The sequence below is a fragment of the Molothrus ater genome, chromosome 3, assembly GCF_012460135.2.
Source record: "Molothrus ater isolate BHLD 08-10-18 breed brown headed cowbird chromosome 3, BPBGC_Mater_1.1, whole genome shotgun sequence".
NCBI lineage: Eukaryota > Metazoa > Chordata > Aves > Passeriformes > Icteridae > Molothrus > Molothrus ater.
This window is the reverse complement of record NC_050480.2, coordinates 7,132,695-7,159,204: the sequence shown is the minus strand read 5'-3', so window position 1 is coordinate 7,159,204 and position 26,510 is coordinate 7,132,695. Positions and strand designations below refer to the sequence as shown.

Below are 26,510 nucleotides of genomic sequence, written 5' to 3'. Positions count from 1 at the left end.
TGAAATCCCTCTATGTACTGAATCCCAGACTTGATACAACCTCACACAAATGAGACAGGAACAAAGGCTTATTAAAAACATGGTAAAGTGCAATAAATCTGGAGCTGAACCAGTTGTTGCTACCCTGGATTTCTGTGTCACTTATGTGTTTGGCAGGGGCAGTTTTATTTTAAAGAACCTTCTCAATCTCTTCATCTAATCACCAATGCAACCACTGAACAGCTCTGCCATGCACCCAATGAGACTGGAGAGCTAAACACATGATCAGCTCCTATTGCATGAATATTTCATGCATTTTGTTATACTTCAGGGCACACAATTCAGGCTAACACTGTGGTAGAACAGCCAGAATCTGGTTTTGTTTCCCAACATGACAGGCTCTGTGATTAGAACACAAAATTAAGTTAGAGAATACGGGGGGAAAAAAACCCACCTTAGGTTTTGTCAACACCCACAAGGAATGTCTCCATGCAGAGCAGAAATTTCTCCATGGGTGGCTTGTTTGGTAGGTTTGGAGGAGTTATTTTAGTTTTGGTTTGGTTTTTTTTTTCATTTGTGTTGTAGTGGTTTCTTCCTTCAAGTAACTACACCAATCTGTTATCTCCCCAAAGACATTTTACTCACACTTTGCTTCTGGAGTGTCAAAAATCCAGTATTTATTAGAAAAAAAGTGAATGGAAGTATTTGAAGGGAAAACTAAACTCACCTGTTCTCTCTGTCATCCTCTAGCAGCTGCAGCTTATAATAGGAATTTGTTCCTTTGACAATATCTACTAGTCCCAGGGTTGCACTGAAAATTTTCCCACCTTTTTCAAAGACATGAGCAGAATCCTCCAAACCTGCAGAGAAGAAAAAATTAGAACACAGAGGAGGAGGTTACTGTTTTAGCTCTCCTTCCTGCATTTGCACTCATCCAAATGTTTCCTGCAGCAGTGTGATTTAACAGAAATACTGCAAAAACAGTGACCACACAGCTCATTCAAAACTACTTGGAGCACAATGAATTAATTAATGAATTGTGAGCCTACACCTTTAGGTAAACTTTAGATAAATCCAGGATCAGAACACCCAGCATCTGGAGAAACTAGAGTTAGTATCTGGTTAGTATCCTAACTAGAGGAAAAAACCTGTAACTTTTGATAGAGGATGATCTAAAATCTAGGAGCTAATACTGTGTGAGCAGCTGAAAGAATCCTCAGTAGAAATGCAGCTCTGCAGGTGTCACATTAGCAATGGACTGAAAAGCAAAGGCTGGCCTTGGATGCAGTACAAATTGTCAGAGCATCCATGAACCACAGGTTTGGAGAGCAGCATCAGTACATATTTATGCCAAACCTGTGTGCTCTGCTGGCTGGGCCTTTACTCACTCCACTGCCAGGAGATCCTAAAGCTGAACAAGGTGCACACCTTAATTTAAGAGGTCCTTCTGAAGAAAGCTGCACTAGAAAATCCTGGAATATTCAGCCTTGGATGTCAATCAATATGCTTCCTTTGATAGCAATGTTAAAGGTTTAAAATTTCATGCTCCTTTATGGAACCCTCATCCTTTCACAGAAAAACCCTTTTGTAAACCATCAGGCATTCTGAGGACTGTGGGTGGTGCAGGCACAGGCACTGTTATCACTCACCAGAATCAGGATCTACTGCTGCTCCACCCTTCACTGTTAACTTCATTTTCTTTTCAGACTTGCTAGGTCCTGCAGTGAAAGACAGTTAATTTTTTTCTTAGGTGAGCAACACAGTCTCACTTGAATCAACCTTAAAATTCTCAATTTGCATAATTATCACCCTAAGGTGAAGCAGATTCCCAGTATATGAGAACACTGACTTCAGTGGCTTTTTTTTAACCTAGCTCTAGCAGCCAAATCACAACTAAATGAGAAATTACATTTCCCCAGATTCTATCTATGTATTCTTTTTCTCCTGGCCCCAAGGGGTGGACCATGTCATTTTTTTACCTGCACTGAAGATAAACACAACCACAAATGTGGAAGTGGGATTGAAAAACCTCACAGGGCATGGGGAGTGTTTGGATTCCCTGGGGATGCTACTGTGGTGAGACAGTCTGGCAATAGCACACCCAATTGCATGACAGAAACCTCCACTTGGAGGACACAAAGAACAGGTTCTGAAGAGAAGTGAGCAAATGTGATGGTTTTGTTCACCATCCAGGTAATGCAAGTTCTCTATGGCACTGGTGAGCAATGCCATCAATATTTTTATACTGCTACAAAAATATTATGTTAAATCAAGGAGCATAGAGACTCAGTGCTCTGGACCACAGTATTTTCTCACTTGCCAACACCCCCTGAGTAGTGTCTGTCATTTTGGTGTCCTAGGACCTCCTTGGAGCTACAACACTAACCCAGACTGGCAGTGAAGCTGATGTTTTATGAGGAAGAGACTGGTTTGATGGTAGGGAGCTTGGGCAGACCGAAACAGGGGAAACAGCCAGCTCCTGAGACAGCTCAGGAGACAGTTTCATGTTTATTAAAGCTAATCTTGCCCTGAGGTCCATTATATAAACTTATCATGAGAAAAAAACCCAGAAAATTCAATGAAAGGGTAAGGACAGACCATACCCAGGTTTGCTTTGTGCATGAACAGCACTGAACAGGCCTATGGAGAAACAACTGCTCTGTTCCTCACCTTGTTCTTCTTTGACCTTCCCAGCACTCTTTGTACTTGGGGGCTTGCTGTTCTTCCCATCCACGGCCATTTCCTCATGCTCCATTTTCACCTCTGCACCCCAGGGTGAAAGGGCATGGAGAGACACAAGCTCCTGGAAGTCCTTGCTGGAAGATTTCACATCCTGAAGAAATGCCTCCGAGACCACACGGACTTTGGCCTCCTTCACTTCTTCCATCTTCTTGCTCATTTTCTCCACATCCTCTGCAAAGGCAGGATAGGAAGGGGAGAAAAAAATGCATCCATGAGGTTTTAGACCTCAGCCTCTCCCTCTGGCCGTGATTCAGGGCTCTGTAACACTTTGAAAATACAATTCCTACTATTACTACACTGAAAATACAATTCCACTACGTTTTGGATTCACCATGTTCTTTGGAGAGCCAAGTTCCTCCTTGGTTCTAAGATACAGTTTGGGCTAAAGCAGGAACTGCTGTTCTACTTGGCTGGTCCAGTTCTCCCTTTCCCAGATCCCAGCTGGACTTTCTGATGGATGGGAGCAGATCTCCCACCTCAGCAGTCAGTTTGCACAGCTCCAAGACAGAGCAAGAGCAGACTCTAAGCTGCCAGCAGAGCAAACCAGTGCCCTCAGTCAGGCACCCACAGTCAGCTCTGGGGATTCTCCAAGGCTAGCATGGACACAGCCCTGAGCACCCCTCATCCCAACAAAGGTGGCCTGCACACCACCATGGTCTGCACACAATCCCCAGCTGCCACTGACCCATGAGAGCCTTAAGGCACAGCCTGCCAGGTTAACTTGCTGGGTAAGCAAAACTCAAACAGCACACATCTGCCTACTTTTCCAAGCACACTCAGGCCATGTGTGCACACAAAACACTCCCTCTAATCCAAACACTGATCCCCAGACAGCTCTGAGGACAAGTGTCCTCTGTAATCTGCTCAGCTCTGTTAGCATGGCTGCTCACTCTGGGTGCTGATGCACAGCGTGGCCTTGTTAGCTGTTGTGGTCATCTTTCCTCCCAGCTCCTCCACGATGCTTTTCACCTCCTCCTTGTTCTTAGACAGCTTCCCAACAACCAGGATCTTCATGTTGGTCAGTGGTTTGTCTAAAGGTTTGGAAATGACACGTTAGCCACAGGCACAGAGTCCCTGGACAAACAGCAAGCACAAAGTGACGGCATCACCCCCTCTCTACAAACAGCAAGCACAAAGTGACGGCATCACCCCCTCTCTGTACAATCAGCTCAGCTGGCAGGGACATGAGGGGCCAAGCAGGTCTGACCTGTGCTAAGCAGGCAGGAGGGAGCTCCCCTTCCCAGAGGAAAGGGAACAAAGCTCAGCAGCTGCCAACAAACAGAAGGGATGGAAGACAGGGAAATGGTATGTAGGCATATTTGCTCTTTTCTTGGTTTGTTTTGTTAAGTAAAAAGAATCAGTCTTCTTTCAGCACTGTGCTGCTAGGGACTGTGCTCTGCTTCCCTTTTTTTTTGATGCCTGGATAGCATGGGAGAAATTCACTGTCACATGAAAGCTCCTGCCTTTTCAAAAGGAAATCTTTGTTTGAGGGGCTGCTGAGAGAATTCTCTCTCAAGCAACACTGTTCCAGTCCTGATCTTATAGACAGTACAAGGTTCTACCATGGAGCAAACTGGTAACCATTGTGTTAACATTGCAATTCAGGCTGGTCCAGGACATGGCAAGTGCCTAAGGGCATATTTGCACTGCTATAAGATAAATGCTATAAACTCTAATTGACCAGCTGAGAGTTGTGCTTCCTCTTCTGCCCTCGACTCAGACTAGTTTGGTTGTTAGCAAACAAAGCAACCTGGCTTTAAATCTGGTCAACCTTTTGAGTTTACCTTCAGGGGACACTGGGGCTGGAATCAATTTGCTGATCAGAAACAAGACCTGGGTTACTTTGTCTTCCTTGCTAAAATAATGTGATCTGGCTGAAGTTAACTGTGCAGAATTACTCCCACCTTTTTAACCAAGTTACAATAATGCCCTGCACCCAAAATTATGGCCAGAACTAGAAAGGCTGAATAAGAAAGAAGTCAGTATAGTACTTAACAGACAGGCTTTATCACCAAAGCATGCAATTCATTCCAGCAACCTACATAAGGTCCAACCTTTTGACAGCTGGAGACAGCACATCTATTTTGCACAAGGGGAGTCAGTGATCAGTAAAGTCAAATCTCAGTAGATGATTTAGCAACAAAACAATCCCCTGAAAAACCCTCTTGCCCTCAAAACCTAAATTTATGTGGAATATCTGGCATTAAGGACATCCCTGGATGGTCCCCAAGACACCAAGTGAGGTGGCACTTTGAAGCAGGTCTCCCCTGAGACACAAAATGCAACATCAGCCTTTACATTTCTGATTCACTGCACACACATCACTTCCTCACAATCAACAAACACTCAAAATCATCTGTGAGTAAACAACAGAACCTCAAGCCCATGACCCCAGACAGCCCAGGGCCTGCCTGTGCTGGGAAGATGAAGCACATGAGACCCTTTTTTTATCAGGAGAGCTCTGCCTGCTTGAGAGCAGGAGAGCAGTGGGACTGTTCAGGGTGGCACATTTATCTGGCTGGGGATGCCAGCCTGAACATCATCCTGAGCTCCACCAAGCCATGCCCAGCCAGACATTTACCTCTGGGTGCAGACACAGTCTCTGACAAAGGAGCAGATGCAGAGGGAGGAGGTGCTGAGTTCACAGTTACAGCATCTGGAGGAAACACCCTGTCCTGCTTCTTACACTTAAATTTCTTCAGGTAAGGAATTTCCCGGAATTCCTGTGGGATGGAAGCATAAACAATTTAAAACCACAAATGTTATTATAAGATTTAAAGGATAAATTGAATGCCAGCCAGATGTTGGAAATTATTTTGATTCACACCAAGGTGGATAAACCCCACTTTACTGACTGAGAAAACAAAGCTGGAAGAGGGTAAATGATGAGTTTCAAATCAAATCAACAACATCACTTTCAATTCAATGTTACTGGAAAAAATGTGAATTATTTATGCATTAGCTGCCTGCTTCTGGAGGGATGTGGCTGTGACAGAACTTGCCTGCTGTCACAGCTGCTCAGTGCTGCAGCACACTCTGAACAAGCAGCAGTCAGTGCAGCTCAGAAATGTGCTTCAGAACATCACATATGCAGCAAACACTCACCTTTGGGATCACCCAGTCTTTCCTGTTGGGAGTCTGTGTTTTAGCCACGCACTTGGTCCAGGCAGTGATGTCCCCAGAACAGTAATAAGCGTCACTCTTGAACACAAACTGCCCCTTGCACTGCTCACAGGGCAGCAGAGCTCCAAAGGCCATCCCATCTGCTACTCTGTCCAAGATCTACAGCAACAAAGAACACAGAGCAGGTCATGGCAGGAGGAGGCTGGAAGCACACACACACACACACACACCACACACACTGTGTAACCCTGGGCTGCACAAGAACACAACTGCCAGGCTGCTGGCACAGCCATTTCCAGCACGTCCCACACACTCTGAACACAAACCAAGTCTCTCAGCTGCACTGATGGATGTATAATGCCTCAGAGGCACAGGGCTCCTCCTGCTCACACCCCTGAGGAGATTCTCAGTTCAGTCAAAGAGAATTCTCCCAGGCTTCAGGCCTGGGAAACAGAGAGGAAGAATGAAAACAATGATCTCTCTGTTCAGGTTGTTTATAGGTATGTACCTTCAGAGTGGGCTATTCATGGCTCACCAATAGTGTGAAAGGTTTTAACTTTGAGACCAATCAGGTTTCACCTCAGCAATCCTGGTTATAAAAGGATGCTCTACCTCTTAATAAAGTCTCTTTTTCACCTTCTGAACCATGGAGTCATTTTGTCCGTCCCTGACTCAACAGTGTCACACCCCTGGCTCAGCCTCTCCTCCCCAGGAAGAGGGAGTTGATTCTCCCCCTCTGCTCTGCTCTCAAGAGACCCCACTTGAAGAGCAGCATTCAGATCTGGGGCTCCCACCAGAGCAAGGACACAGACCTGCAGAAGTGAGGTCAAAGGAGGGCCACAAAAATGGCCTGAGGGTTTGAGCATCTCTCCTGTGAAGACAAGCTGAGACATGGGATTGTGCAGCCTGGAGAAAAGGTCTCAAGGTCTCCTTGTAAGACCTTCCAGAACCTAAAGAGGATCTGCAAGAAAGCAGTGAGGCACTTTACAAGGCCATGTAGTATCAGGACAATGGCTTTCAACTGAAAGAAGGTATGTTTAGATTGGATATTAGGAATAAATCCCTCACTCCAAGGGTGGTGAGGCACTAGAACAGGTTGCCCAGAGGAACTATGGATTCTCCATCCTTAGAAGTGTTCAAGACTGGGCTGGATGAGGCTTTGAGCAACCTGATCTAGGGGGGTGGCATCCCTTCCCATGGCAAGGGGGTTGGAAAGAGATCTTCAGAGTCCCAGTGTCACCGTCATATTTTTGGAAAAATCCTCTTTGCCCGGGATTCTTTTCCTGGGAAGCTGAGAAGCCTCAGAGAAAAAGGAAAACAATTCTCATCTCATTTGCTTCTCCCGTGTTTTGCTGCTTTGGAACGTGGCTGGAGATTGGTTATCCAAGATGTGAATTGTTTTGACTTAATGACCAATCACAGTCAGGCTGTGTCGGACTCTGAGAAGTCATTAATTTTTAATTATTATCTTGTAGCCTTCTGAAACTATCCTTTCTCTATTCTTTAGTATAGTTTAGTATAGTATTCTTTAATATAATATAATGTCATAAAATAATAAATTAGCCTTCTGAGAACATGGAGTCAGATTCATCTTTCCTCCCCCCGATGGGGGACCCCGAAAATACAACATTCCTTCCAATCCAACCCATTTACAATCCTGTGGCTCAGGAGAACACATCTACCACACAGCACCTGACCAGGCTGCCAGGCCAGAACAGCCAGGGAGAAGACAAGCTACTGCATCTGAGCACATGAGGAGGTAGGTGGGAATGTAGGCTCAAACAAGTCCAGGTTTTCCTGCCTAAGAGTATTCCATGACCATTTTGAGTCTAGACACTTCCCACACACCAGCCCACAAAGAGTCTTGATAAATACAAATACTTAAAGCAGTATGTGGCTCTGAAAGAGAGCAGACTTTCACAAATTACATAGACCAAAATGGACTGTTTTTGGAAAAGAATCTGGGAAAGAATTTGTACAATTTTGCTTCATTATGCATAATTTAACAGTTGAGGGAGGCCATGTGAAGTGCCTTAGCTAACCTGCTCATGAAGAGCCAGCACCAACAAAAAAAAATTCGAAGACACTTTGAGCATAGCAGAATAAAGGCACTACACCAGGAAAAGATGCTGAATTCAGCATCACTCACCACCACACCACCCTTCACAAGCAAGTGTAACAGCAACACCAGAGTCCTGGGACAGAAGGACTGGGCTTTGCACCAAATTTCTTTTTGAAGTGTTGCATTAGGAACATTCTTCAGGCTTGTGGACCTTGCAGCAATATTGGGTCAGGTCGGCTTCAGCAATTCCAAGACCCCACACACAGAGCAACTCCAACCAAACTCACAGCATTCTCCCCTGAGGGGACCTCCTGCTTGTTGGCAATCAGCAGCTCCTTCAGGTCATTGGTGGAGCAGACCTTCCTCAGCTCATCTTTGATGCCCCAGATCAGCTCTGTCTGCTCCTGTTGACAAAAGCCAGCAGCTTAGAAAGCAATCCACTGCAAGTGGCAAAGAACACTCCTCAAACTGCAGTATGGGCACAAGGTTTTAGCAAGTCCATGTCATCTTACACACAAATTAGGAAATTAAGAGCTCCAAGAACCAGTAACTTTACCAAAAGGGAGAGTCACATCTTCTACCAAACACCTAAAACAGATCCTTAAAGTCATATCCTTCAAGTGTCAATGCCCTTACTTACTCACTTGTAAAGCTCTCAACATTCTTTACAAATTTCACCTACCTAGCTGACACTGAGAACAGTGGGGATGTGGCAGCATTTGAGCCTTCCAGAAAAAAAAGAGATCACAAATGCTGATTGCCACTGTTCATTTTTTTAAGGTAACTAAGCATTAGAGGAATTGCTACCAGATCAGATACCTGCAGCAGTGTGGAGAAGCATGCATATTCTTTTGGGTTTTTCTACAGAACTTGAAAGGGTTGGGAAGCATAGAAGCATCCTAAAATATCTCAAATACTTTCTGAATGTTATCCACTGGCTACAGTCAAAAATGTAGTCTGCCCTGGAAGAAGTGGTTTACTGGGTTAAGTGGTGTAATTTTCAGTGTTAATGATCATGCTCAAGGAAATGTTGTTAAAAAAAAGTGAACCCAAACTTAACCCTGATCCACAAAGTGCCTCCATTTGTCCTAAAAATCTGCACTGCAGCAGCAAAACCTTAAAAATATATTTTTTGAAAATTATGGTGCTGCCACACAACAAAAAAAAACTTTTGTACAAAACCAGAGCCAGCGTTTTTCTACAGCTCCATTAAGATCTCAGTTGCAGCAAAGTCAGATTGTTTGGTTTTTTCCTTGGGAACTTTTAATAAATAAAAAATTCCTGAAGCTCTACTGGGGATTCTTCCCACAATATTCTAAAAGTGACAGGTAGAAATCACAATTTGTACCCATGAACTGAAGATATCTTGCCAGAGGGTGAAAAAGATTTGATTTTTCATTAATCTAGTAGCACACTTTATTGCTGTTTAATTTTTACAATGAGCTATTTATTGTTTTCCAAGCTCTTCTGCAATAGTGCTCGGGCTCCAAGCTCCAGCCACCACAGCCAGCTGATAGAGGAAGGAGCCCAGACCCAGCCTCTCAGAAAAAAGGCATTTAACCTAATCTCTTTAAATCCAATAAGCCCAAGTCCTAGAGAACATCCTTCCTGTCTTTGGAGAGAAAGGGGCAAAGCCTCAGTGCCAGGGCACACGGATGGTCTGGGCTGCCACTGCTCTCTCTGGGTACAAGGTACTGCCTTCTCTAGAGGCTCTTCTAGAGACTCTTCCAACCAAGCAGCTCTTAGGTTGTGAGCAGCTAAAACTCACCTTCAGCTGTTTCTGCTGCTTTGATTCTTTCTCTTTTTCTTTTTTCTGCTTCTTTTTTGCAGTCACGTTTCCATCTACCTCTTCTCCTTTTCTCTTTCTAACAGAGAAAAACAAAACAAAACCACACACACATGAAAGGAAGTTGTCGAAACGGCTGTCCAGCAGTTACCAGGGCTCAGATTACTGACTGCCAATATCTGCAGAGGCTTGAATATCCTCAGTTTTGGCAGGCAAATCCATTTTTCAAATTCCTCAGTGATAGATTATAGACCTGCACTTGGCTCTGCAATGTGAGCTGCCTCAATCAGGTCAGGTACACTCAGAGGTTTTCCACAGAGTAACTGTGTGGTGTGGGAGAAGAGCACGTGAAAGACTGCAACATTCTCAGGCATATTCATCTATATTCATCTCATCTATTCATCTAGACACCAAAGGCATACCTAAGGATCACTGAACAGCTCTCCAAATTTGGCGAGGTGTGGCAATGGAAGTTAAAAGACCACAGTGTCCTTCAGCTGAATCAACAGCTTGATCAGCTTAGGCAGTCTATACTGAAATAAAGGAGAGCAAACACAGTAACTTTAATGAGTTAACACACTAGGAAACTAGAGAGTATTTCCCTAGTTGGGTATTTCCCAACTCCCTAGGAGTATTTCCAATATTCCCTAGGTGGTATTTCCCTAGGTGGGTATTTCCCACCTAGTTTCTCTTCAGACTGGAATTAGGTCAGGCCTCTGAAACCAAACAGGTGCAAGTTTCTGGAAAAATTCAGTGCAAGCATTGGAAAATGCTTCCAGGCTCACAGTGCTTTTGTGATATACTGTTGGGAGTTGCATGGGTGGAAATTTATTGCTATTTGCTATTTAGAGCTGAAGGGAGAAGTTATAGAAAATACTGCTCAAGAAAGACTAGAAAAAGAAAGCCAAATGAAAACTGGGGGATTTTGGCACACTTCAGAGTGACAACGGACTTCAGAAGATGATCATTTATGTTTCCAAAGTCATGGCATTCCCTTTGTTTGCCTGGAGTGTGTTCTCCTTGTGAGGATGCCAAGGGAAATTCTATCCCAGCTGAGACAGGACAGGCCTGCAACTCGAGGCAGAGCATGAACACAGCCTGGATCACACACTCCATTTTGAGAGATGCTTTCTGTTGTGAAACATCAGCCAGTTCTCTTTTTAAGAAAGCCTCTCTCAACTTTGTAAGCTGTGGCTGAGGGTTAATGTCAATGAAGTTGACATTTCTGATTGCTCTCCTGCTTACAATTTTAAACAGTTCTCTTTCTAGGACCTTGCTCCCACTAAAAGTAAGAATGTCAGGAGGTGCTCTCCTCCCAGAGACTCCTGCATGAGACCTGTAGTTCCAGTAACTTGCCTGGCCCTAAAATTGTGCTCACTTTATTTGCAGTGGCCACACCAGCCCACCATCAGCACCTGTGACCAAACCACAGCTCAGAGCACTTTGAGGGACTGGTTTGGCAGATGTCATCCTCCAGCTGTGCCCTGCCAGGTGCCATCAGTGAGCAGGGGTTGTGCTGCACATCTCCTGCCTCATGGTAGGGGGAAACACCCACACTGTGCTGCCAGCAGCTGCTTCAGAAAAACTTCACCCTGTGTTCTGAATCAGGCAAGCAGCAAACCAGTGTGGCAGGACTGGCTCCAGCACACACACACAGCAGTGCCTCCAAAAGTCCCCAGGCCAAGCAAATTCTCTCTCCTCCTTGGCTGCAGCTCAAGCTGGGAGCAAGACCAGAGCATCCACTGAGCCCTATCAAGAGGACAATGACTTCCTTAAGTTATAACAGAGTCAGGGATACACAACAGAATCTGTGAAAAGCTTCCCAGCCTGAGTGCAAAGTGTTCTGCACCTTCCCAAACCAGGATTAATGATCTCAGTGCTTAGGAGGGGTGCCCAGCCCTGAGTATCTGCAGTGCCTGCTGACAGCCAGGCTGCCTCCAGCAAGCCAGCACTCACTCCCACACTGTAACTTGTCTCCTAAAGGAGCCAATCCAGCACAGCAGCCCCTGGAAGGTGATCACTCTGCTGAGAGACCCTGTGACCCAGGGAATGCAGCCAAATTCCAGCAACAACTCTCTTTTGGCAGCTTCTCCTCACAGTCAAAGGGACAGCAGTGCTGTGCAGAGTGGTTACAGTACCTGCTCCAGCCATGGAACAAACCATGGAGTGGAAGGGATCATCCCAAGTGCAGGGAGGTATAAAGCTATGGGTCACCACCTTCTCCTTCGTGCCCAGCAAACACCAATCACTTTATACAGCCTGGAGAAGGGAATGGCAAAGCTGACTTCATCTTGCAGCTTCCCAAAGCAGCACATTTTAGAACAATCTGTAAACTCCACCCTCACTGACACAAGAACACACACACACAAGGATCTTCCATCCTTGGGCCCCAAGACCACGTGTTGCCCACAGCAGTGAGGTGCTGCTGTGTACACCCCTTCTCCTGCTGGGCAAGGGACAGCCCTCCACCTCTGACAGCTACAGCCCCACAGCTTGCCTGGAAGGACTGGCATTCCCAGGCAATGCCAACCACTTCTCACCTTCAGGGAAGACACACAAGATTTATTCCAATTTCAGAGGAGATGAAGAGGGAAGTGAGCTGTCCCGCTGTGGCCTGGCCCTTCCTGACCATCTACTCTATTTTTCACATTCACCTCTTCCCCTCCCTACAATGAAAAGGTGGAAAGGACAGTCACAACAACCCTGGATAAAGCAAGCAGCCCAGCAGGGAGCAACAAGAAGTCCTTTTTTCACCTGCTCTCTGTAAAGCACTGCCAGACTGTTGGTGACCTGAGCACTTAGCATTTGCCTCAGGTCACCTCTGCAGCTAATCCAGTGCTGCATGACATCTCCAGAGTGACACTTTACTCCTGACCTGGGCAGCAATTCCATCTAAACAAGTGAGGCAGAAAACACAGGAGGTATTACAGCTCAGAGCAGGAGGACAAAACACACACTGCCAAAGAAATGCTGTCAAAAGGAGCTCACAAGCTGCTACTGCATTTCCTACACCAGCATCCAGGCATTCTTTCCACAGAGAAGCTGCAGGCAAGGACACAAGATCCCCCTTTCCCAGCTCTGCAAAGTGTTAGTGCTTGGGCAGGACAGCCCATAGCCCAAGGGAGGGCTGCATGTCTCACCCAGAACTGGCTGAGAAAGGAGCCAGGATCCTTCCAGTAAATCCTCCCATATTTGGTCTTCACAAAGAAAGGATTTTCCAACTTTTTCTGGGTAGCCCTGCTCCACACCTCACCTGTCTCATCTGAAAAAGGCACACCTCAACGCCACTTTTACACAAAGGGCTGACAGGGCAGTCACCAAATCTGAGATTCTCCTCAAAGTATGGGCTGGACATGCAGCAGCAGCACCTGAATTTGGATGTGTCACATCTGAATTGCACAGGCTTCTGAGTCAAGATACAATTCTAATGCAGTATATTTAGAAATATCTTTAAAGATAATTTTAAGAATCTCACTTGCAACAGACGCTTTAATATAATTTCTGCAAGAGGCTGTAATTTCTGCTGGTAATTTCTGTTATCTGATTGAATGCACAAGGTGAATTATCCTAGGTAACTACATCTCATTCAGTTTTCTGAGTGTTCTTCCTTTGTCTTCTCCATAATTCCTGTGCTTTCTTGGCAGCAAAACCACCAGCTAGTTAGCACACCACACTCCTCCACTCGTGCTGTTTATTTACACTCTCACCCATTATTTTTGTTTGACAGGCAACGATTTTTCCAGCTGACCCTTACCACCCTTGGCTCAAGCACAGCCCAAAGAGCAGAAGGTAGTGGAGCACAGCAGCCAGCCAGCAACTTAAAGTGTCTGTTGCAAGGCTGAGGAGCTTGCTCAGGAGGTGCTTAGAAAGCAGGAAAGATGAGACATCCTGCTGCTTTTCTGGCATGAGGTCCTGGTTCACATTACCCTCCATCACCAGTGCAAGCTTTTTTCCACTGCAATTCTAGGCTTTTATTTACACAGTGACTTGGCAAACTGCTCTGTGGCCTTTCTTTACAAAGCCTTCATATTCTGCATAGCATCCCAGAAGTGGCCCAGAAAAGCAGAGTCAGGGCAGACAAGAGAAGCACTTACACAGTCAAATCTCTAGAGCTTTGCTGAGGACATGAGAGAAAACTACAAATAACCCTATTAAACTCACTGTTCTAGGACAAAGCAGAACTCACATCTCAGCACAAAAAGCAAAGGACTACTTGAAAACCTGTAAGTGCATTAAAATACTGCACTTCTGCTTACACCAAGCAATGCACACAGAGGTAAAATCCCTGCATGGAAAGACAGCAGGCTGCCCAACAGATGCACACATCTCCTCTTGGCCTCTGCCAGTTCAGCTGAGAGAGGTGAATAGAACAGAACCTGACAGGGCTCTGGCCAAAGCCCCATCCTGGGGTGCTGCAGGACCCCCCACAGCACCCACAGCACTGCCAAATGCTTCTGGAGCAGTGGCTTGCCAAGGAACACACATCAGCTGCATACCTGAAGGACCAATACTGACCAAGACTGCACAGCTGTGACACGGCCATAGCTCCTCAGAACAGACATCAGCCTCACTGGACATTTTCATGGTGAATCTTGGCAAAAGCAAAGTTGAATTCAGTCTAAAATGCACACAGAGAAGCCCAATGTTTTCCAATGACAAGATCTTCCTTATTTGTAGGATCCAGAAATACCTAATGTTCCTTCCTTCAAGGGGACAATACAACACTGGTTTGTGTTATGAAGCATGACTCCAGGCAAAGTCATTTCAAGAACAAGTAACAAAAGCCTTCATTAAAAAAAGAAAGATTCACAAAGCTAGCAAGTCACCTGGAAACACTTCTCTGTCAGTACAGGTCCTGTCAAGAGTCTCCACTGCAAATCTCAATGCAAGGCAATGAAATTTCAGACGTACTATAAAAGATTCAGCAAACAAAAGCATCCAAGTGGAAGCACTACATGACAAATAAACACCATTATCAGATTCAGTGCCTGTCACAGTTCAGAAGCTCATAGATAAAAGATGTCAAATCAATTCTCTAACAAGTGGTTTGAGCAGAGAAACCACTGCTGATAACAGTATCACACAAGGAGACACAGAGTCCAGTATCCTTTTGTACTACACAAGCATTATTTTATGGTTGAAAGCCCTGAATCTGCCCTCCAAGTCACACCTGCAGCTCTCTGCATTTCCTCAAGGCAGTCACAGGGGAAAACTGGACTGCAGGTTCCCAGGGACAGGGAATGTCTGTTGTCATCTGCCTGAGGTCACAGGAAGAAGCAAACCTTCCTATGACAAATATTCCTCTAACAGAGACAACAACATCCCATAACACTTATCACAGATGTATTTAAAGGCAATGCTTCCTCCAGACAACACAATTTCTTACACTAACCACCTACCCTTCACTCTTGGTAGCTGGGAGCTGCTTCTTCAGAGTTTCTTTATCTTCAGCTTTCAGGATGCTGAAGCCCAGGAGCTGGGTGGCGCCGTAGGCAGGGAGGAAGCCCAGCTCTGCCCGGCGGCTCACGAAGCAGTCGGGGTGGTACCAGTTATCAATCATCCCCAGCTGAGGCTTCTCAGGATGCACCATCTTCTTGGAAATCCTGATCTGGCCCTGAGGGAAATCAAAGTAACACGAGAGCAATTGTTAGGCCATTCTGGAAGGAGCAGGATGTTAACAAGTTACCAACATGATGCTTCCTAAAAATCTGTAAAGCAGTAACAGTTCCTCCATCAAAGTCTGCAACTTTTGTTCAAACACTTTCACAACAGTTCCTCTACCATTTTCATGTACTCTTGCTAGGTTGAAAAAGTCACCTTTTAGGGCAGTTTTCTATTCAAAATCCACTCAAACTGGGTAATCCTGTTGTCTTTATTCCAACTTCCTGTAAACTTACCAAGTAAAACTCACATGAACAAGCTTCATAAAAGCCCATCTCATAATTAACTATGTCCCTATCACTCAAACATCAATGCTAATATGATCTTATCCTGTTTTACTGCAAATTACCTTTCAGATGTCCAACAAGAAGATGGTTTGCAGTGCAGCAACAAGCAGGAAAAGCTGCAGTTAGTGGTGGCTCTCTTGCCACCGAAATGTTGGTGAGCAGCATTCCAAGCCTGCTCTAAGACCCAAGTGAAAGGAGGGATCACCAGGCTTGAAGCTCAGGCTACAATGCCTGAGGGATGCCTTTACTGTCAGCTGTCCAGGACACAGCTGCTACTCAGACACAGAAATGCAGCTCTGCAAGTGCTTTCCATATGCAGGACAGACAGGAAGCAATTATAAAAGCCACTGTTTGAATTAAAACTGGTGAGAGAAAAGATGAGATGGAGAACTTTTTTACCTTTTCTATTTTCTGCTCACAGCCTTTGCAAGTACTTCTGTTAGACTTGGCATATTCTGCAGCAAAGTCGTTTAGGCTCTTCTCAGCCTTACCACCTCCTTCCTGTTCCCCTCCTTTTCCTGGAGAGCAAAGCAAAGACAGAATTCAGCTTTAATATGCATTCCCTTATTTTCTTATTCTCTGTCCCAGATTGTTAGCAGTCTGCATTAATAAAACTCTTGGGTTCCAGCCACTCATTTCATTTGTCCAGAATTTGAACAGAGAGCAATACAAGCAGTCCATGCTCAAAATCACCAAAGAGCCACCACAACCATGCACTGAACTGAAGGTATCACTAAGAAAACACAGTACAACAAACTAAATACACCAATCATGATAACATGAAATGTTTTTCAATATATCTGCCAAGTGACTTGACTTTTTCTCCTCACTGATTTAACATGCTGGATGATGCTGTCAGCATCCTCACCCTGGAGGTGTGGAGACATCTCAGCAATTCCTCTGACATCACTTGCTGAAGCGACATGGACATCAAATCACCGTAACAACAGCACAACAAAAGAGAGCACAGCTCCAGATGAACCTCCAAACACCAGGAGGCTTCTGTCTACCTCCTCCAGGGCCTCCAGTTTCAATGGCTTTCTTGATTTTCTCCTGATCTTCCCAGCGAAGCTCGGGGAAGCCGTCAATGTCTGCGTGGGACACAAGTCGAGCCCGCTTCCAGAAGCAGCTGTAGTGGTGCCAGTGAGGGACTTTGCCATCAAACATGGGTGACTAGCAAGAAAAAGCACATTAGGCCAAGATGAAACAATTCAAGCAGGTTCAAGGGGAAAAACAAAACAAAGCCCAAAATAAAAAGGAGTATCTGGGTAAGTAGCTTCTGAACTGTGACAGGGTAAACACACACAATTTCTTCTTTCTATTTTTCTTTAAATCAAGAGATGGATACTATTTAGGACAAAGTCCAAGAAGAAAATCTAGTAAGACAGACAAGCTGCTGGAGAGATGTTCCCAAAGTGGAAAGACATGGAAGGAGCATTTAGCTAGCTTAACCAGTTCATCACCCTGCTGCTCAGACCATCTGTTTTACTGAAAGAAAAAAAAAAAAAGTCACAACCTCAGCATGGCTGCACCAGCCCCTGTGCAGCACAAGAGGCTGCTGACCTCACTGCACAACCCCTTTGAGAGCCACTTCTCAAGTAAACAGTCTCTATACTGGAGAACCCTTGGCAGGCACAAGATAAGATGGGCAGCTCCAAGGATTGTGGCCTGAGGAAACTCCTGAGTGGCCTGCAGGAGGTTGAGACAAAATTCAATGGAAAGACGAGAGCCCAATAAAAATTCTGCATCAGAGGTCGACAGCAGGCCACAAAGATGATCAGAGGGTTGAAGAACCTCTCCTGTGAAGACAGGCTGAGACAGTTTGGGGTGTTCAGCGTGCAGAAGGCTCCAGGGCTATCTTATAGCACTTTCCAATACCTGAAGTGGGCCTACAAAAAGCTGTAGAGGGAGTTTGAGTTTTCACAAGGGCTTGTAGTGACAGGGTGGTGAGGCACTGGAAAAGGTCACCCAGAGAAGCTGTGGCTGCTCCCTGGGAGTGTTCAAGGCCAGGCTGGATGGAGCTCTGAGCAACCTGATCTAGTGGGGGGCATCCCTGCCCACTGCAGGGGTTGGAACTGGATGATCTTCAGGGCCCCTTTCAGACCAAACTATTCCATGACCCTGTGATCAGGACAGAAGCACCACCCAAATCTTCCCTGAAGTGCAGCTCCAGAGTGCCCTGCCCCACACCAAGCAGTTGTTTTGCAAGTAAACCATTTATTTAAAACTCAGACACAGTGGGTACCATCCTGGCATCATTCCAGTTACCCACCAGGCAAAATAACCTTACAGTGGTTTGGCTCCAAATAACTCACACAAACAGCTGCTGTACTAATAATACTCAGTGCTGTGTAATTATAATTGCTGATGATACAGAACTGACCTAGGAAAGCCTTCCATGTGTCACTGACTAACAGGAGGGAGATCTCCAAGCCAAAACCATCAGCAGAGCTTTGTGCATGAGCAGGAGGGAAAAGGAAAGGGCTTCAAAGACCACAGCATGGCACCAGGAGATCTGAGAGCCCAAACTACAGCCAACCATCCACCCGAACTGTACGAGGATGTGGGAATCTACAAAATTAGAGGGTTTTGGGAAAGCTGCAAAAGGCAGGCCACAGAGGCAGCAGAACTGTGATTAGAGCTGAGCAGCAGCCATGAGATAGGTTAGCAGAAAAAATATTTAAACTGTAGAAAAGCAAGGACAAATAGAACAATGGTCTGTGTATTAACGCTTGTCTAGAATAATTCTCTAAGCTACAGAAAAGTTTATCTAGCAAGATATTAGGAAGTTTTAAGCTTAATAATGGAGCTCTGTGCATTGTGCTTTAAGGCTTACAAGCAGGTATTGTATTCAAATAAGCAAGCATTGTTTTAACCAAAGGTACCTGTGCTTATAGTGGTTGGATAGAACTACTGTCAATATGCTTTTGCTTTGTGTGATTGGTCAAAAAACTTATAAAGTGAGTTGTAACATTAAGTTCTTCATCTGCTGCCTGGGATGTGAGCTGCTGGCATCTTCCCATTGTCATAATCATGTAACGAGACTGATGCTGGAAAATAAAACAGCTCAAGGCACGTTCCCAGCAGCCCCATCCCGTTTGTGATTTGTACAGAGCCCCAGCCAGCATAAGAGGACATTTTTATTTCCAGATGGGCTCTTCCCACAAGCCAGGATTGCACACCCAGCTACTCTCACAGCAGCCACCCTGCAGCTGCTCTCAATGTGTCTGTAAGTCACATGCAATTTTGGCACTGCAACATGGACTCTGGGCTTGTGTCTAGAGCTGTGCAGGAGGACTCGAGGCTGGTCCCAACACAAAGGCTTTGAGGGCACAAGGCACTGGGGAGTACAAAAGAGAGCAGAGCTGGCTCAGTCTTTAAGACAACCATACAAGCAGTCAGTAATCTCCTCAACATGGAGTTTCAGACTCTTCTCTGTGTGGAAAATGAAACCTCTAGGCAAGCTGGGCCTTGTTTACTCAACTTCTCTCAGCTCACCTATCTCTAGACCATAGTTTCCTAAACAAACTAAGGAAAAAAGAGACCAATTCACTTTCATTGTGCCCATTCAGATAACAGAAACCACTCAGTTCCAGCTGGAAGCAAAAGACAAAGCTGGGCTCGTCCTGCAGGGCCCGGGTGCCTGCCCTGTGCCAAGCACCCAGAATCCCACTGCCATTCAGAGCCCTTCACTTGAGGAACCAAAACAAAAGGGAGGTTACAGCAGACAACTACGGCCTTGGTGTGTATCTCCCTTTAATTTCTTCAGCACAGTTTGCAGAAGAGCTCGATGCACTGGCACAGAGGCTGCTCTGCAGGGCTTTTTCCCCAGGAAAAAGCAAGGGACCTGCTGCTCTGGTGAAATTCAGGCATTTGCAGCGGGATGCTCAGCAGCGGTGTGCTCTGCTGGTACAAAAACTGGCAGAGGGCACAGCAAGCAAATTCAAGAGGTGGCGGGGAAAATAAATAAAACCACAAGTGTTTGGTGTAAGATCGCAGTTCTGGGGAGATGTCTGGACACGAAAGGCAGTGGCTCTGTGAGGAATGTCACGGTCCCCAGGAGCTCCCTCCATGAACCAAACCCTAGCGAGAAAAAACACAACTCCTGCCCCCGGTACTGATGAAGGGCAACCCATCCACATCAGCCTCAGCTGCTGGGCAAGCCAGGAAGGGGAACAAACGTGAGGAAGGGGGAACAGACGTGAGGAGGAAGCCGGAGCAGGGGAGGAGGAGGAGGAGCAGCTCAGGGCAGACAAAAGGAGAGGCAGCGGGAACACGTGCGAGCCAACGCCGCAGCTCGGCCCGCACCTTCCCCGGGGGAGGAGGCTCTGAGCACAAAGGCACGGGCAGGTATTTCCCCTCCGGGACAGCAGCTTTGCCTCCAGCCCCGGCAGAGCTGCCAGCCCCGCCCGGCAGCCAGCAGGGCCCCGCAGCCCGGGCGAGGCCGGGGGGACCGGGCCCTTCCTCCCCGCCCCGCACAAGCGGAGCCTCCTCTCCCAGGGGCACAAGCGAGCCACAAATAACCCTGTCTGGAGCTACGTCCTCCACACCCGGCTCCTCGGGACCCACAGCATCCATCCATCCATCCATCCCCCGCATCCATCCGCAGGGCTTTGCGCTGCCACGTCCTTGCTGCCTTCCGCAGACACACACACACACACACACGTAAGCCTTTGCTTACCTTCCACAGCAACACCCCCAAACTCAGCCCGCCCCCAGCACGCCGCAGGCGCCCCCTCCCCTCTGCCCTGTGCAGCCAGCGGGGACAGAGTCCCCCCCTCGTCCCCGGGACAGCGGCGATTCCCTCCGCATCCTCCCGCAGCAGGCAGGGATGCCGGCTCCGTGCACAGCTCCCAGCCCTCCACACAGAACGGGGCTCTTCCCTTCCTTCCAAAAGTGAGCCGAGCAGTCTCTTCCCCAAAAGGCAAATAACAACACCACGAGGGCGGCGGAGAGAACACCGTGCCTTCGCGGCCCGCTCGCCAACTGCGGTTCCGCTGCTCCAGCTGCCGTGTGCCAGCAGCTCAGCCAGACCACCCGGGCCCGGCCGCTCCTCTCCTCTCATCTCCTGCCATCCGGGGCTGCCCCAGCCCCTCACCGCTTGCGGGCCGCAGTTCCTCTGCCTCGCATGCAAAGCGCGCACCGAGCGGGGATTCCCCGGCCCGGCCGGCACACCGAGCCGCTTCCCGGGGCGCGGAGCTCGCCTCGCCCCCCGCACGGCACACAGCGCCTCTGTGCGCGCCCCGGCCCCGCACGGTGAACTTTGCACGGCTTGTGCTCCAGCCGCCCCTGCAGCCCGGGGGAGCGGGGCAAGCGGCTCCCCCCGCCCGGGAGCGCTGCGGGCACGGCTGCCGCGGGCACCGGCGCTGCTGCGGACACGACAGCGAGCGAAGCCGCCTCTATTAAAAATAGGCTGCGCTCGCCCCCGCAGCAGCGAAAAGCGCGGCCGAGCGGCTCCGGAGCACCGCGGAGGAAGAGGAGCCGCGGGCTGGCCCCGCCGCCGGCGGTACCGAGCGGAGCGGCCGGATCAGCCCGCCCCCCGCCCGCAGCGGCCCCGCCACGCGGTACCTGCACCATGAGCGCCAGGCGCAGCGAGTCCTTGGCGATGCTCTCGCCGCACTTCTTGCAGGAGGCGCGGCCGCTCTTGGCATACTCGGCCCGGTACAGCTTCTCCGCCGGCTCCGCCATCGCCGCCGCTCCCGCGCCCGCCGCCGCCGCCCCGCCCCGCGCCGCGCGCCCGCCACCGCCCCGCCCGCGGCAGCGCCAGCCGAGCGCCGAGCACGCACCCTCGCTTCGCCGGCCGGGAGGATCCGCCGCTCGGGCATCGATTGCGCAAACCTGGAGGTTCCTGCTGTGTATCAATGGGAGGCGGGCGCGGCGGCGCGGCTCGTGCTGCGCCCTGAGGGCCGCGGGTTCGAGTCCCGGTCCCGCGAGCATCCTCCGCATCCTGTCCCGCACCCCAGGGGACACAGAGTGGGCTCCCGTGTCCTGGGAGAACCTGAGCTCAGCAGCTCTCCCGCACACAAATACTGGTCTCGTGATGTCACCTGCAGGCGAGCGTTCCGGTGGTGCTCCAGGACGAGGAGCGATGGCCGTAAACTGAACCACGAGAATTTCTAGAACATGAGAATTTCCGCCCCGACATGAGGAAGCGCTGCTTCACATAAGGGTGGCAGAGCGCTGGGACAGCTGCGCTGGGAGGTCATGGGGTCCCTCTCTGGGGACAGCCCAAACCTCTCCTATGTCACCTGCTCCAGGTGACCCTGCCTGGGCAGGAGTTGGAATGGTGATGTCCAAAGGTCCCTTCCAACCTCGACAATTCTGTCATTGTGTGCCCTCCAGCCCCTGGGGCTGCTGACAAAATCAAAGAAGAGTGATTAGATAAATTCAATCTGGATATTTTCTTTCCTACTCACAGTAGATAATTATCCTCTGCTATCAGCAGAGGGCATTGGCTCTGCAGCTTCCAGAAGGAAGAGGAGAGCACTGAAGTTACTTCAAGTATTTGTCATTAATTTTATAGAGATTCTGCAATTAGGGATCAACCAAGGCAGGATGTGCAGCCCCGGATGGGCTGGAGGCAGCTCACACTGTCACTCAGAGATGCACACCTGTCACAGACATCTTTTCACTAAAAATCCTTTCTTTAGGATTTTTCCTTCTGAGAAGCTGAGAGGCCTCAGAGACAGAATGTAAGCAATGGTTATCTGCTGCTGTGGAATGCAACAGGTGGATCTGTGATTGGCCATCTTGGATGTTTATAATTAATGGCCAATCAAGGACTGAGCTATCTCGGACAGAGTCTGAGAGAGCTGCCTTTGTTACCATTTTTTCTTTTCTATTCTTCACTTAGCTAGCTTCTGAGAAAGTCTGTCCTTCTTTTCCTTTTTAGTATAGTTATAATGTAATATATATATATATCATAAAATAATGAATCAAGCCTTCTGATCATGGAGTCAACATTCTCATCTCTTCCCTCATCCAAGAACCCCTGTGAACACGGTCACACACACCAGCATCTCACCCAGCCCGAGATGCCGACACACCTTTCATCCTGTGCTGCCCTTCTCCAGGCTGTCACACATGTGCTGGGCAGGCTTTGCCTTCACAGCCAGCCCCCCGTCAGCCTGGGAATACCGGCGTGCCCGGGGGGACAGGATGGATCCCCATCCCTGGAATTTGGGGAAGGGGGAAAAGAAATCTCTGCGAAGCACTAGATGGTGCTGCGAGCACACAGACACACAGAGGAATGAATCTTCGCTCCAGCTGATCGCTCCTTCCAGGAGCTCCTGGCCCAGGCACCAGCGGTTCGGAGGCAGAGCAGCGCGTTTGGTCCCACCCTGGGGGAAAATGGGGAGAAAATCCCATTCTGTGGCATTCACATTCTCTGAACAGGGAGAGACATCCCCCTCTCCCGCTTACAGGATTTTTCCTGGAGAAGCACAGAGCGAAGAAGAGAAAACAATTCTAACCTCTGTTCACTGCTCCTGTTGTTTGGCACCTGTGGAATGGGTTATGGAGATTGTTTACCCAAAGTGGTTTGTTAACTGGACACCGGTGAAAGTTGTTTTGAGTGATCAGCCAATCACTCGAAGCTCTGTCCTGGCTGTCCCAGTCATGGGTTTTTCTTAAGTATGGAATCTCTTTAGTATCTAATTTAGTATAGTATTAGTGTAATATAACATAGCTTAAGAAAGCAATTTTTCAGCCTTCTGAAATCATGGAGTCAGAGCACATTATTCCCGTGCCTGCTTCTACCATACCATTCACTTGGAGAGTTCATCTGCATGACCTGGTGGGTGGCCCCTCACTCTGCCTGGCATGTTTGCCCTGTTTGAAGGTGACCAGCAGGGAGGTGTGGAGTGGCATTCACCCTGTTCTGCAGAACTGCTGCCACCCTGCTCCATCCGAGGGCATCCAGGAGGAAAGAAAATAAACAATCAAGGGTTATAAATAATATGGGTAAAATAAATAATAAATAATAAAGGCAATAAAAAATTAAGAGTTGACAGAGAAGAGTTATCCCAAGTGAAGTCAAGGGACTGTTTAACCCTGATCCTGCCTCTGTGAGGAGCTGACATAAGAAAGGCCAAACAACCACTGCTTGATCTTCCAAATATTTCCCAGCCTCGTGAGATTTGTGGCTCAGGGATTTCCTGCGTGCCATTATCCGGGGGGAATTTTTCTTCCAAGGATTTGTCCATTTTCTCTGAAGAAACTCTTTTGTTTATATGTTATTTATTTATAGTGTTTGAGCAAAAGAGCAATGACTGCTTGTTGGCGTTTCCTCTGGCTGGGGCCACTTTCCCTCCTAAGAAAAGCAGCCCAAACACCAAAATGCTGCTCTGCATCTTGCAGCCTAGACACTTGCAGAGGATCTGTAAGATGTCATGGAGAGCTGTGCACAGACATCCACAGGCTTGCAAGCACGAAAACAAGCAAAGAAAGTGACTGTAACAAATGGCTGTTGTAAGCTTAACCTTTTTTTCCCCCAGTTATGAATGCATACTACATTAACACTAGTCCAAATGGGGTTTAGTGGATTTTCTTTTTGGAAAGGGGTAGGTGACTGCTCTAAAGGATCAGGCCCAGAGCTCTGGGCACTTAACCCTTTCAGCCTCATTTGAGAATCCCACTGGAGTTTGTCTGGCTACAACCAGTGTGTTGCTTTGAAACAGGAATGTCTAAATAGCAGGAATTACATTGTTATGGTTCTTCTTATTGCAGTGTAATCTCCTCTGTAGGCTAAGTGTCATCCTGATTTGTGGTGTCAAGAGTTGCCAAATCATGTTAGTTCCTTCCATAAATTTATTGATCTCAACAGAGCTGCCTTGCTCTCTGTCTTCCCAAGTGTGACACCACGTGGATCACAGCACGATCCCTTCCTCTGTCCCAGGGCAGTGGGGACCAGGGAGTCAGTGCTAACACAAACAGAAACCAAGTTTTGCTACAAAACAGGGAATGCTTTGGCAGCAGCTGAGAGAAAGGGCATCTGCAAGGCCACTTTTCTGGGGAATCATCATCCCTTTCAGTAAATCCAGTTCTTCCAGAGCCCTCATATTTAGCTGCTGGGTTTTACCAGAGCCAGCAAGCAAGAGCAAGGGCAGTTAAAGAGAGAAAGATCTTTGTGACCCCTCACTTCCCTATATTCTAACAATATTCCCATCTCAGTGGAGTGATGATTGCTGGGATCCTGTTGGATGATGAGTGCTGCACCAAGGTGTGAGACCAATGGTTTGTTTGTCCTCTCTGTTCCCCAAGCAGAACTCGTGGTTATCTATTGTATTTGCAGGGAATGCCCCAACAAAGCAGGAATGATGCTTCTGACTCCATGTTCTCAGAAGGCTAACTTAGTATTTTATGATACTATATTAGATTAAAGAATACTATACTAAACTATACTAAAGAATACAGAAGGGATACTTACTAAATGCTTAAAGGATAATAATGAAAACTTGTGACTCTTTCCAGAGTCCCAACACAGCTTGGCCCCAGTTGGCCAATGACTGAAAACAACTCACAGCAGAATCCAATGAAACAATCACCTGTGGGTAAACAATCTCCAAACACATTCCACATGACTCACAACACAGGAGAAGCCAATGAGATAAGAATTGTTTTCCTTTTTCTCTGAGGCTTTTCAGCTTCCCAGGAGAAAAATCCTGGGTGAAGGGATTTTTTCAGAAAATGTGAATGCCACAGTTATCCTCAGAGGTGTTTTGATTATTTCCATATACTGACACTGAGATGCCAGACTGGCTGCTGGTTCTTACAGAGCAGCACTTCCCAGGAACACCAACCCATACCTCACACATGCCCATGGGCTCCCACAGCTCACTGTGCTGTGGACAGGAGGGTAAGTGAGGAAAGGGGTGTAACCACAAGGTCAGCTTTGCAGGCTTCATCATAACTGTCAGGATATTTGGAATTTTCTTACAGCCTCTGTTTCTGCAATCTCACCTCTAGGATGCCCTCAGCAATTTCTGTTCTCCAGAGGCAAACTGCACAGAAATGGTAAAGCAGAAAAGAATGGCCCAAGAAACCCCAGCTCTGGCAGTTCTGAGTGTCTCAGACTGTGAAATTCAGTGCCAAGCATGCAGGTGCCTGGCTTGTGACTTCAGGGCACCACAAAGAATTACAATTTCTTTTCTGGGCCATTTTGCATTAGATTCCTCTGAAAGGCAGACGGAAGTAGGTCAAACTCCTGGTACCAGGAAGACATAAGTTATCTCTTCAGTGTCACAGGACCAAATGCTTCCCCTCAGGCTGTGCTGACAGAACCCTGAGCACTAAATCTTCCAGGCTGCCTTGCTTTGGGCTCCATTTCTGACACATGCTTGAGATGTCTCCCTGCAAGATTTCCACCCTGCTAAGTGTCTCACAAAGGGTGAGAAAATGTTGGACACACACAGGGAACACGATTGCTTAGAGCCTGTGGGAGAGTCAGAACTGTTCTTGCTCAAGCCTGGATTTGTTGCTGCAGGAGACTTTATATTATCTGGTCTTTGATATCTGATAGCTCGAGAGTTTTGTAACAAAAACCCCTTCAGTGCTAGGTTCTCCTGTCTGTATTGATGGCCCACTTTTCAATGCCACAGCACATAATCAGTGTGGCTGGGATGACCCTGTTTGCATCCAGGCAGGAGGCTACAGGCAACCACTGCTGTGGCTCAGCTGTGCCTCCTTGCTTATGCAAGTGATCATCCCATGGGCATCCCTGAGACTACCCCAGCCTCAGGGAAAGCGATGTGGGATCCTGCACCCCCCATCTAACTGAGCACTCTACTGCCTTTTCTCTCCATGGAATAAATCAGAGGGCTCTCTGTCCTGTCTGGGGGTTCTAAAATATGTTTTGAATAGCTTAATAACT

General features: G+C 47.6%; 1 protein-coding gene across 1 annotated transcript in view; it reads right to left on the bottom strand.

Annotated features, from left to right (window-relative positions):
• Positions 1–21,333, bottom strand: part of PARP1 (poly(ADP-ribose) polymerase 1) — a 32,360-nt gene extending 11,027 nt beyond the window's left edge. Inside the window, exons 1-12 of the mRNA XM_036380399.2 lie at positions 21,209–21,333; positions 16,651–16,813; positions 16,040–16,158; positions 15,092–15,306; positions 9,675–9,771; positions 8,194–8,310; positions 5,827–6,003; positions 5,303–5,444; positions 3,612–3,752; positions 2,650–2,892; positions 1,629–1,697; positions 707–839 (exon numbers count right to left, since the gene is read on the bottom strand). Of these exons, the coding sequence (XP_036236292.1) occupies positions 707–839; positions 1,629–1,697; positions 2,650–2,892; positions 3,612–3,752; positions 5,303–5,444; positions 5,827–6,003; positions 8,194–8,310; positions 9,675–9,771; positions 15,092–15,306; positions 16,040–16,158; positions 16,651–16,813; positions 21,209–21,328 (1,736 nt within the window). The 5' untranslated portion in view covers positions 21,329–21,333. The remainder of the gene's footprint in view (positions 1–706; positions 840–1,628; positions 1,698–2,649; positions 2,893–3,611; positions 3,753–5,302; positions 5,445–5,826; positions 6,004–8,193; positions 8,311–9,674; positions 9,772–15,091; positions 15,307–16,039; positions 16,159–16,650; positions 16,814–21,208) is intronic.
• Between the last annotated feature and the right edge of the window lie 5,177 nt (positions 21,334–26,510).